General features: G+C 45.8%; 1 protein-coding gene across 18 annotated transcripts in view; it reads left to right on the top strand.

Annotated features, from left to right (window-relative positions):
* Window positions 1-12,821, top strand: part of WDR27 (WD repeat domain 27) — a 178,087-nt gene that overhangs the window by 61,875 nt on the left and 103,391 nt on the right. For 14 of the 18 annotated variants that reach the window (XM_070796571.1, XM_070796570.1, XM_070796556.1 and 11 more), the window contains one exon: window positions 7,305-7,403. The exons of 2 other annotated variants lie outside the window; for them this stretch is intronic. In XM_070796571.1, coding sequence (XP_070652672.1) covers window positions 7,305-7,403 — 99 coding nt within the window. Of the gene's footprint in view, window positions 1-1,160; window positions 2,425-7,304; window positions 7,404-12,821 lie in introns of those variants that run through there. 2 more of the 18 variants (XR_011568601.1, XM_070796564.1) reach the window with 2 other exon arrangements.

Raw genomic sequence — 12,821 nt, 5'->3', positions numbered from 1 at the left:
GGGGTCACCATTAACGGCACTGAGTGTGGAACCGTTGAGATGTTGGTCTGTGTCACTAATGCCATTTTAAGGAATCTACCTCACTACTCTTCACCAGGAGGCAGTCCTGTGATAACAGGGGAGCCCGAAGCTGACCGACTCTTTGTAGGTAACTGGTGGCTTAAGAGAAAATACACAGGATCATGGAGCAAACTGAAAGGGCGCACAAAGAAGCAGACAGACAGATCCTGATACGGAGCATCCTTCAGGACACTGGTCCAGTTCCTTCAACAAGAATATGGCATGAAAAAGAGGCAGGCAGGGGAAGGATTGCTCCAAAGTAGGGAGACATAAGAGCAATGTACGGATCTCGACTGGATCCCTATTGATCCCACATAACTGTTAAAAGACATTTGAGAATGCTTGGGGAAGGTATTGATATTTGCTGAGTAGTAAATATCAGCGAATTATTATTCTTTTAGATGTAAAAATGGCAGTACAGTTAGGTATAAAATGCCCATGTTTTTAAATGCTTACAAAATACACAGGACTCATTTTTGCAGTTTGCTTCAAAATACGACATGCCTTTTAACCCCAAAAACTAGAAAGAAAAAGAAAAAAGGATGCAATACTTGGAGCAAGTATAGCAAGCCCTGATGACGTTGTGTTTGGGCCGTGTATGTGTGTAGCGCCTTGTATAATTCTCCGTACTTTTGCACATATTTGAAAAACTTCCAAATGCAAGGCCACACACGGGCATTGGGAGCAGTCCTTGACGTGGACGAGCTTGACTTCACCTTTGCAGGAGCCCCTTTATGACCTCCTCGAGGGCCGGGCACTGAAGGGGGCGCTCGGCTTAGGGGAGCCTGCGTCTCTGTGCTGTTCTTCTCTGCACCGAAGGGAATCGCCAGTTCTCTGATCCGTGGTGTTTCCATCTGTCTTAGCGCACGGTGGTGCCTGCCCTAGGGAAGAGGAGGTAATATGTGGGCATGGTTGTTTTCAGAAATGCCGCTTGAATCTTACTGTGCAGGAGGCTGTGACTGTACCGTGATGACTTCCTCGGGATCACACCAAAACCATGGTCCCGGTGTTTCATTGTAGGATCACCTTTTCAGAGAAATCAAAACGAAGGCATGAACTAATGGACACTTGCAGATAATCAGTTGCATATTTGATCACAGGTCCACAGATGCTGAGAAGGACCAAGCAGCTATTGGAAACCAGGTTGATCAGGATTTGCTTCCAGACCAGTGGGGCTGCTTCTCCCTCGGGTGGGCGACACCGACGGTTAGACCCGCGGGCAGGGCCGTCCAGTGGTCCGCGTGCTCTGCCTCTTGAGAGCACCGACGGTTAGACCCGCGCGCAGGGCCGTCCAGTGGTCCGCGTGCTCTGCCTCTTGAGAGGAGCTTGTCACCTTGTCTGTGACAGTTCTTGTTGTCCGGGCTTGGTGGGATCCCTGAGAGAAGAAGGAGGCTGTGTGCCTGGCTCGGGCCTGATGCAAGAGCCCAGAGTGTCATCACCAGCATTTTCTAGCGGACTCTCCACTTCTTTCTGGACGCAGGCTGCATTTCTGCCTCAGTGAGATTTTAAATAGGGTTCTGTATTAAACCTTGACTATTTTGGTCTTCTGAGAAAAGAATTTTTTTTTTAATAAAAATTCAGTGATCTGAAAAAATGTGCACAGTTCTGAGAAATATCATTTTTGGAAATATTTGAAAAAGCAAAGTAAGTGTCCATAGTTTGACAGTTGATTCCCCCATGGACCATATAATTATTATGAAGCTTCAGAAATACAGAGTTCACTTCTGTTTGCAGTTCTTTTTTTCTTCTGTGGGGTTAATTCGGGGAAAGGCAAAATGAAGGACACATGTTAGAATCCTGTGAGATGAAAAAATGAAAGATACTTCATCTTCACGGATACGGTTCAACAGTTACAAAACAGCTGTAATGAGCTGGTCTCGTCCTGTTTGTAAAGCGCTGATCTTCTTCAGGAGTACATTCAGTCCCTTACACTTTTTGTGAAAACATTTTTGAGCAGTATTATTCCAGCACCCCTGTGGTTTCTGCCACATCCTCATCTTTTTGCCTGAAAAATGTTGCTTCATTTTTCCTCACCCCTCTTCCCAGGGATTGATTTCGTTTCAGAGTAAGGCTTATTCTACACAGCTTTTATCTCAGTTTCTTTTATGTTCTTAGCACATTTTAGCTAACGCTTGTATCTCTTTAATGGGGAGAAGTTGCTTCATGAATCAATAACTGTTATTACCTCTAATTAAGACATTTTGTTCTTGCCCTGGATTGTAATAAAACTGAGTCAGTTTCAGAATTCCTTGTTACTTTTCCACTCTTTACATGAAGCACACTTTGTCCTTCTGGACTGGTCGGTTGCCACTGTGTGGAAGAACAGCTCGTGATAAATACGTATTTAATAAAATATTTCTGATATTGGGAGCTGCAAACTGCTGTTTTTGTTGACTCAGGAACCTTCTGGGTGAAAAGATATGTTTAATTTATTTATCAAATTATTTTTTTCCTGTTTGTTCCCTTCGTTCATTCTTTGTTTTCCTTTCTTTTTCTTTGTAAGTTGGTTTATTTTTTGATGCATGCGGGCTTCCTCGGGTTGCGGAGTGGGGGCTGCCCTTCGTTCTGCTGCACAGGCGTCTGATGGCGGTGGCTTCTCACTGCAGAGCACAGGCTCTGGGCGCACAGCCTGTGGTAGCTGTGGTACACGGTGGCATGCGGAATCCTCCCACACCAGGGATCGCACCATGTCCCCTGCATTGGCAGGTGGATTATTATCCACGGCAAAGTCCTAAAAGATATGTTTCGTTTAGTACCCTTTTCATGTAGAACACAGAAGCCTGTTTCTCAGATGACTCGTAGAATTGCTTCACAATGAATACCGCAGTGTCGTCTTTCGTGCATTTTGAGATTCCAGGCCCACACAAGCCAGTGTTAGTTCCCATTTGGATTTAGGTAAACATGAGGGGTCTCAGGAAGGACTTTTCTACAAGAGATACTTCTGTGAGAGAAGCTGACTAATGCAGGAACTCAAGCCTCGAGCCCTGCCTGCGAGTTCTCAGAGCTGCCCTTTGCCGTCAGCCCTCCAGCCCTGTGTCTGTGCTCGCCCTTGTCCGTGGTCCGTCAGGGCAGGGAGCACGCAGAGGCTGTCTCTTTCTCTGCTGGCTGGTGCTGCAGCTGCCTGGGCGCATCCACTCTTGACCTCCAGGCACTGTTACGTCAGATAACTTTCAGTCTCTTTCTCGACCTGTTTTCCATTAGCCCACAGGTGAGTTCTCTGGGCCTTAGAAATACTAACGTGAGCCATAAGCTTGCACTTAACTTACCTTTGTACGTGTGTCTGTCACACATCACACTGAGACTCCTAACATCAGCCCGCTTACCCCAGGCCTCCTTTCCTCTCCCTTTTCTTATCTCTTGAAATCTTTTGCTCTGGTTGCTTCTCTTTAGACACTTGTCCAGTTGGCCTCTGACTCTTCTTCTCGCATCTTCTGTTGTAAATTCAACCATGATTTGAGCTGTTCATGCATCACAGGTTGAATACACGTCACTCTCTGATGCCAGCTTCTTCCTGCTTCCTGAGTGTGGCAGCTGCTTGGCGTCACCTGAAGACCTGGCTGTCTTAACCTTAGAAACTTACAAACAGTGACTGGTTTCCCTTGCCCACCTGCTACTCAAAGCAGCAGTCTCACTGAAGTTGGGTTCTAGTGGTTTTCAGTCCTTTAAGCTGCATCATGGAGATGTCCGTGGGGACCAGAAATCTGCTTCTCCCTTCCCCCAGAGCCTAGAGTCTAGAGGGTGTGTGTGTGTGTGTGTGTGTGTGCTCGTGCACAGCATATGTGTAGTCATGTGCAATACAGCGAATGCCTTACAGGCAAACCTTCAAGTTGTGAACTTTCAGAGATGCGAATGTGCACTGGCCGCCCAGTCACACAAAGCGGTTCACATGTCAGGTGTGCAGTCGTGTGCGTGCACCGTCTGCAAGTGGCTGTGCTTGTGTGTACTTTACTGTATAGAACGCAGTAGTCCGTTATCTTTATTTCAAGTCCAGAATGTCTAGAAGCAAGTGTGAAAGCAGCGGCAATGGGGCTGGTACTGCTGTACCTTTTCAGGTACCATAAGATTAAAAATATTTTCTGTATTTGTATTTCTTTTTATGTATTATTTGTGTGAAAAGTATTATAAACCTATTACAGTACAGTACTGTATAGCTGATTATGTTATTTGGGTACCTTGGCTGACTGTTGGACTTACGAGCAAATTGAACTTATGAATGCACTCCTGGAATAGAACTCATTCATATGTAGGGGATGTGGTGTATATTCCTCCAAAAATTATAATGTTATTGACATATTTATAGACAGGTCATAAAGCAGTGGTGTGGTTAACTTTTCTGAAGAAGGCTGCTAAGAGCAGTTATGGGCATCCGTTTTCATTTCTTTTGGGTGTGTACAGAGCTGTGAGATTGCTGGGTCAGAAGGCTGGTGTAGGTTTAATTTTGTTGGAAGCTTCCAAGGCAGCTGTACCATTTGAACAATTGAGCACCAAATGTTTGGCATGCACACACACACCCAGACATACACACATGCATACACACACATGCACATACACGAACACACAATGCACCCAGATGTACACACACACGCACACCCAGGCGTACACATATATGCACACACGTGCACCCAGATGTGCACAAACGTGCACACACATGCACACAAATGCACCGATGCACACACACATGCACACAGACACAGACACACACATGCACACACGGGCATCCAGACACACACACACATGCACCCAGACATACACACAGGTGCACCTATACACGTGCACTCAACTGTACACACACATGCACATACATGCACACAGATGTGCATACAGACATACATGCACATGAGCACACAGAATATATAGACATGCACACACATACACCCCACACACACATGTGCACACAGATGCAGACATTTGCACCCAGACACACACACACGCACCCAGATGCACACACACATGCACACACGTGAACCCATGTGTACACATGTGCACAGAGACGTACACACATGCACACAAATGTCCACACACATGCACCCAGGCGCACACACACACATGCACACAGGTGTACACACTGACGCACACAGATGTACACACATGTATACACACAAATATACACATATGGGGATACATGTGCACACACATACACACGTGCACACACAGCACATGCACAGGTGTGCACACAGATATAAACACATGTTTACACACATGCACACACATGTGCACACAACCTATAGTTAGGGTGACAAATGACACATCAAAGATGATACACAATATGGAACATGCAGCAGGAGGTGGAGGCTCCAGAAGACCTGCACAGTTTATTGGCGAGGAGCTCAGATGCTGGAGTGAGGCAGCTATGGTGTCCAACCTGGTTTCAGCTCCTGCAGCTGCAAGATCTGGGAAGAGTGCCCACCTCCAACTCCGGTTTCCTTGCCTGTAGAGCTGGGACAATAATTGTGTTTTTCTGTAAGACTCTAGAGAGGATTGCATGAGGAATTTGATATCCAAGTTAGGTTCATTGAGTGTTTGCTTTCATCATTAATCTCAGTATCTTATAGTTGGAAATAATAGATGTAGCAGAGGTGTGGTCATTGTCGTTTCCCTTATCCACTCAATCTGAACAGCAGACAAGAGGAGAGCTCTGATTCCGAGAAGCCTGCAGAATTAAGGAGAACACCCCTCACATGTGGGCAAGAAACATCACGGATGGTTTTGAAGCATCTGTGGGGCTAGGGGGACTCTGGAGGCCCAAGCCCTTTAGAAAGTGTTGTGAGAAAAACCAGTCGAAAATCTCAGTGTGGACACCTGATGGCTGTGCTAGTGGCTTGCTCCCTTCATGACTTGGTTTCCTCAGTAGCATGTAAAATGTTAACCATTTCACATACACACACCCTGGCCAGCTGTGGTTGATGTGAGAGCTGTGAAGGGTTTTGCAGACAGAGATACATGGTACAGGTGTCATGGGTACTCTAGCCCTGTGGTTCTCAGAGTGGGGTCTCCCCCAGGAACTGTTAGAAATGCATATTCTCAAGTTGTCTTTGGGTCTCACCCCAGTAGCTACATGAGAAATCTTAGAGTTAAGTAAACATATTCATTACAAATAAATGCATCTTTGGGCCAGGAGGAAAAGGCAGATATTTTACTTCTCCACTTTAGTTCAGAATATGTAAAATACCTATGTGTAGACTTTACCGCGACACCACTGGTTCAGTTCAGTTCAGTCGTTCAGTCGTGTCTGACTCTGCAACCTCATGGACTGCAGCACGCCAGGCTTCCCTGTCCCATCACCAATTCCCAGAGCTTGCTCAAACTCAGGTCCATCGAGTCGGTGATGGCATCCAACCATCTCATCCTCTGTCGACCCCTTCTCCTCCTGCTTTCAATCTTTCCCAGCATCAGGGTCTTTTCCAGTGAGTCAGTTCTTCACATCAGGTGGCCAAAGTATTGCAGTTTCAGCTTCAGCATCAGTCCTTCCACTGTTTAGCCAATGACAGAATCACTTGGAAAGTCTAAATGTGAAGGACTCATTGGTTCATTAAAGTTGATTTTTTTGGAGAAAAGGAATCAAATTTGAGGTCTTTCTCCTGCAATATGGCACTTGTCTTAATTATCAGTGGAGTTTAGATAATACTTGTTGGCACATTTTGTTGCTTAATAATTAGAATTGTTCTCCCACCCTGGGAACCAGAATTTATCCCTAAAATGAAGCATTCAATGGTGACTCCACACATATATCTTTTCATATAGCAATACAGTTAGAGAGGAATGTATGTTTTTACTTTTCATTTCATCAACTGCTTGGAGAAAATTCTAAATGTTTGAATTGTTCCAACTCCAAGCTGATTGGTAGGAAGCAAAGTATAGGCATTTCTCTCTCAAGTTCATGGACAAGGGCAATGCAACAGATTTCCCACTCAGTTTGGGACTTCCAGAGAAGGTTGAAATAGAAAACCGTTTACTTAAAATTAATCCACACACATGAGCATACACTTAAAACTGCTCACAGGGTTTTGTGGAGGCTCATGGCAGAAAATAGAAAGTATGATGTAAATTCGTGAAGATGCCAGACTGTCTCAAAGGGGAAAGAGAGAAGCACGTTTCACGACGTCACTTCCATGGCTTAGGCGGTGTGCTGGCTGCCCCGGGTGCGGCTCTGGTGCTTAATCAGCTGGGGAACGTGCTTCCGCTTGCACGATTCCTTGCAGATTATTCGCATCTGCAGCACAGCATCTGCGCATTCTGTCTTCCAGGCCTACGTGTACGAAACCAGCTCCAGCACTTTCTCCCACAGACTCGCAGGACACACCAGCACGGTCACCGCCGTGGCCTTTAGCCCGGTTGCTGCTCAGGTACGGTTTCCTCTGTTTCATACGAGTCTCGCCTCATAGCTGTTGTATCTGTCAGACGGTGTTTGGGTAGAATTTTAGAATTTTATCATATTCAAGTTTACATGCTAGTTCTCACTGAGTGAAGGGAGATGAACTTTGAAAATCGACCTTTACTGGGGAGGAAGAGAAATGGAGTATTTTTCATTTTACAATGAAAGTATTTGTCATTCTGTGCCAATGGACATTTGCTCCAACGGAAATGTAGAAAGATAAGGAGATCTTCGTGGACAGGAAGATGGAAGGAGGAAAGCAAGTGCAGTGCAAGTAAGGAATGGATTTCACAATTCCCCAGCAAAGAATTTGGAGGGAGAAGGAGAGCCACAAAATTTATAGAATCTTAATTAGGAGAAAGGATTAAGATAAAGTAACGTCTGTTGCAGATCAACCCAGAAAGGTGAGTGATCTTGTTATTACAATACAGAGGGAGATCAGAATTCCCAAGCACTTAGTTCTCATTAGTGTTTAATAATGCTTACATCTTTTGCTCCAGATCTCCCTGTTTGTGTCTCTGGTTGTCTGGTCAACACTGGCTGCTCCGTGGTGGCCCTGGTGCTGGTCAGGCCCAAGACCGTGCTGGACTTGGCGGGGGGGCAGCTGGCGGGCTCCGCAGACATGCTGGCCGTGTTCCCGCAGTCCAGACCTCGTTTAGGGTGCATTCACGAGGATTAGCAAAGTGGGCGCTAGCCTCTGCATCTCCTGGTCAGAAAGGAGACGAGGACTCCCGGGGTGGTGCCAGCTTTGTTCCAGGGACGCTGCATAGCTTTGGGGGAAGTCGGGAGGCAGATCCCATGGCTAGCTTTTTTCTTTGTAAATTAATTTTAATTGAGAGAGATATTATTCCCTTTCAAAAATTACAGTTTTGAGTCCCTTGGAATAAGCTGCTAGATATGGTCCCAGAGTAGACTTTTTCATTATTGATGTTGCTCAGGTGTCACAGTAAGACTTGTGAGTCTTTTGGAAGAAGCTTATACTTGCACTGATGAAATGATTCCAACAGTGTGTGTGGCTCAGAGAAAGGGCTCCGACAGTGACGGGGGTCCTACCAGCTCACGTGCAGCGGGGCCTCCACAGGGCGGCTGAGACCTGAGGGGCTGTGAGCACGCTGCCCCCTACGGTCCTGCCAGGACACGCAGCTGAGCCGGGTGGCCAGGTCCAGTGTGGTCCAGAGGGCGGGTGGTCAGCTTTAGGTCTATAGAAGGTGGTGTGTTTGTCTTAAGGTAGTGTGTTGAGCTGGAGACGAACTTCACAGTTAATCTATCCCGGCTGCGATGGCAGCCAAGCGAGACTGTGATTTCTAACAAAACGATGCAGGGTATTCAAACCAGCGATCAAAAGGAGGCAGGAGAGTGAGCGTGCAGGCTGCAGGGAGCGGGTGTGCGGCCCCACAGGGAGGAAGGTGAGGAAACGTGCAAGGGGGCCGCAGAGGAGAGCTGCTGCACGTGAAGACAGGTGGGGGATGTTTGTTGGAATGCACAGCAGTCACAAACACAACTTTACTTCATGTCTTCCAAGGTACCTTACACTGATATCACAGCGTCCATTTTACCTGATGTCAGTTATAAAATAATTAATGAAATACAGCATAGATGAAAGGTAACACAAAAGCCCTTTCTTACTGACAGTGGATATTTAGGGTATTAAGTAGGTATTTATTTTCCGTTTTCCGTTTCTGTGCCATGTGGGGTTTATTATGGAAAATCCTGCTTTGCTCTTTCCACCTTTACTGGGCTGCATTTAACGACGTCACTAGCATCACCCAAGAAATAGAGTAGGAGCACGAGAGACCTCAGGCTGTTTATGTGACGAGACAAGACGCAGGTGGAGTCCAGCTCCAGGCATGGCTGAGACCCGGCGGAGGAAGAACCAGGAGCAGTTATGGGATGTACGCGCGGGGCCGTGACCTCTGTCCTCCCTGCCTCGGGCCAGCTGGTGTCTGGGGAAGCGGGGAGTAAAGGGATGGAAGTCTGGAAAATTCTTATTTTGCTTTAAGATAGCGATACTTGCATAATGGACACTTGAACTGTTCTTGATGTTACTGTGTTGATGTGCATCTCCGTGTACACAGCGTTTCCTGTAACTAGGTTTACCAGGAGCAGTGCTGCTGAGCAAAGTAGTGAAACTTTGAAAGGATTCTGATAAATACAGACAGCGTTTTCCAAAGTGCTGCTGGTTTCCCCACCAGCATCAGTTGTTAACACTTTGATTATCCTGTTAACTTCATTATCAAGAAATAGTGTCCCATTATTTTGATTTGAATTTCTTTGAATATTAGGCTACCCATTCTTTAATATGCTATCACATATTCAGGTTTTTTTCTTCTCATTTGTAAATCGCTTGTTTTTGTCCTTCGTATCTTTGTCTTTTTGCTTACTTATTGTTACGGCTTTTAATTTAAAAATGACTGTGATAATATGTATGCTGGCTCCCCCGGAATGCAGCACCAATTTACCATAGATTAGACAGTGTTTATTCAGTGATTACAGTTAAATATAGAGATAAGTACATATGCCTGCACTGTTAATAGACTTTCAAAAATTTAGGAATAATCAGAAGATAAGTGGTATTTAAGGTGTTTGTAAATGTTTTAAGGACTTTGTTATACTAAAGTATCTGATTCTAATTTGAAATGTGAACTGACTTTTGACTTGTGACTTTTTAGCTGAGAAAAATAAGAAAATTTCACTAAGTTTTTGAGCAGCATTTTCATTTTTAAGAGGACTTGAGAGTCATCATCATAATAAACTGTGGAAAATTCTTTGAGATGGGAATACCAAACCACCTCACCTGCCTTCTGAGAAACCTGTATGCAGGTCAAGAAGCAACAGTTAGAACTGGATACGGAACAACAGACTGGTTCCAAATAGGGAAAGGAATACATCAAGGCTATATATTGTCATCCTGTTTATTTAACTCATATGCAGAGTTAACATGAGAAACGCTGGTCTGGATAAAGCACAAGCTGGAATCAAGATTGTGGGAAGAAATATCGATAATCTCAGACATGCCGATGACAGCACCCTTATGGCAGAAAGCAAAGAAGAACTAAAGAGCCTCTTGAGGAAAGTGAAAGAGGAGAGTCAAAAAGTTGACTTAAAATTCAACATTCAGAAAACTAAGATCATGGCATCCAGTCCCATCACTTCATGGCAAATAGATGGGAAAACAATGGAAACAGTGACAGATTTTATTTAGGGGGGCTTGAAAATCACTGCAGATGGTGACTGCAGCCATAAAATTAAAAGACGTTTGCTCCTTGGAAGAAAAGCTATGAGCAACCTAGACAGCATATTAAAAAGCAGAGACATTCTTTGCCAACAAAGGTCCATCTAGTCAAAGCTATGGTTTTTCCAGTAGTCATGTGTGGATGTGAGAATTGGACTATAAAGAAAGCTGAGTGCTGAAGAATTGATGCTTTTGAACTGTGGTGCTGGTGAAGACTCTTGAGAGTCCCTTGGACTGCAAAGAGATCAAACCAGTCCATCCTAAAGGAAATCAACTCTGAATATTCATTGGAAGGACTGATGCTGAAGCTGAAACTCCAATCCTTTGGCCACCTGATGCGAAGAACTGACTCATGTGAAAAGACCCTGATGCTGGCAAAGATTGAAGGCAGGAGGAGAAGGGGATGACAGAGGATGAGATGATATGGATGGCATCACCGACAGGAGTTTGAGTAAACCCCGGGAGTTGATGATGGACAGGGAGGCCTGGTGTGCTGCAGTCCATGAGGTCGTAAAGAGTTGGACATGACTGAGCAACTGAACTGAACTGAGAGTCATCATATTGATACAGTTTAGTTTATTAGATTTTTGAGAATTAAGAACTTGGGAGCATTTTGGTTTTTTATTTTTCTCATTTAAAGAAATGTAATATATTACATTTGAAATGAATCAATAATTTTAAGAGAATTTAAATTATATTAAATCATTGCCTAAGGGATTTCAATCTGTTCATCATGAGTGGAGTCAACACAAATTGAAGGCCACTTTGCATGTGATGGTCAAAATCTACTAGACTTCTACATGTGTAAATAAGATATTGAAAGGCTTAGGGAAACTAGGTCTTACAATTTAAACATTAATAGGTTGGATGAAAATTTACAAATGAAAATGAGCCACAGGTCATTTTCTTCTGCACGAAATCGCCATGGTGCACCGAGACCCCCATTGCCGTGGTGTCCAGCACCAACCGCCCTGTTTGCGTGGCTGGTCCTTCTGCATCAGTGTCTCTTCTGAGGGACCGAGATTCACCGTGTCTGTGCCGGTGGAAGAGGCCTCAGCGTGACGGAGCCTCTGCTCCCCAGCGGGCGCCGGGAAGAGGCTTTGCTGCACGAGCATCCATGGCCCTGGGCAGGGGCATCCTGCCTGCCTCCAGCCTGGATTTACACCCAAGTCACGGGGCCATGGGCTTCCCTAGTGGCTCAGCTGGTAAAGAATCCGCCTGCAATGCAGGAGACCCCGGTTCGATTCCTGGGTTGGGAAGATCCTCTGGAGGAGGGCATGGCAACCCACTCCAGTATTCTTGCCTGGAGAACCCCCATGGACAGAGAAGCCTGGTGGGCTGCAGTCCATGGGGTTGCAAAGAGATGGGACACGGCTGAGTGGCTGAGCACAGCACAGGGCCATGTCCCACACAGACGTGTTTGCATATGTGGGACCCGACAGGAAACAACTGTGTTTTCTCTCAGCTTCACTTTTTGATAAGACTCGAAATCCTAAATGAAGCAGCAAAGCATAAATATTGAACGGCACAGTTCATTCCCCGTCAGCTACCGCAGATCATCAGTTCACAAGGAATGCTGAAATCATCCCGCCCTGTTTCTCCTCAGGAACGTGCACTATTGAGAAGTCCAGTCCTCTCCGTCTCTCAGCCGTCTTGACTTTGTTTCCTGGAAAAGAGAAAGCAGTGATTTCCGGTCCTCTGTTCTTGTTCCGCGTCCTGAGGACGGGTTTTCCATGGTCTCGGGCCTACCGATTTCCAATTTCCGCGGGCTGGGTGCATTTGCGCTTCCGGTCTGTGCACGGCTGCCTTGTTCTCTGCGCGCTGCTCCCCCTCCCCGTAATTTGTATGTTGATGGCTCCTGGATCAGCCGGGCCCATTGCTGTCTTGTCTTTGTCAAGCTACCCGTTTACTGATGGAGTTGCAGCCTCACACTGACGTGCGAAGCGAGGTCCTGGTCGGGAGACGGCCCTGAGAATACAGCGGCCGCCCCGTGTTCTGCGTTTCCAAGCTGGGGCGCCTGTGCGGCTCACGGGGCTGCGGGCTGCCCGGGACTTCGTCCTGCCTGGTACAATCGCATTGTTTCAGAGGGTGGTGCGTGTTTACGCCATTTGTTTCTCAATCTATATCCTTTAGTCTTGTGGTTACAGAAAATATCTT

This window comes from Bos indicus, chromosome 9 (genome assembly GCF_029378745.1).
Source record: "Bos indicus isolate NIAB-ARS_2022 breed Sahiwal x Tharparkar chromosome 9, NIAB-ARS_B.indTharparkar_mat_pri_1.0, whole genome shotgun sequence".
NCBI lineage: Eukaryota > Metazoa > Chordata > Mammalia > Artiodactyla > Bovidae > Bos > Bos indicus.
The sequence above is the reverse complement of the archived record's forward strand: the minus strand, read 5'-3'. Positions and strand labels throughout refer to the sequence as shown.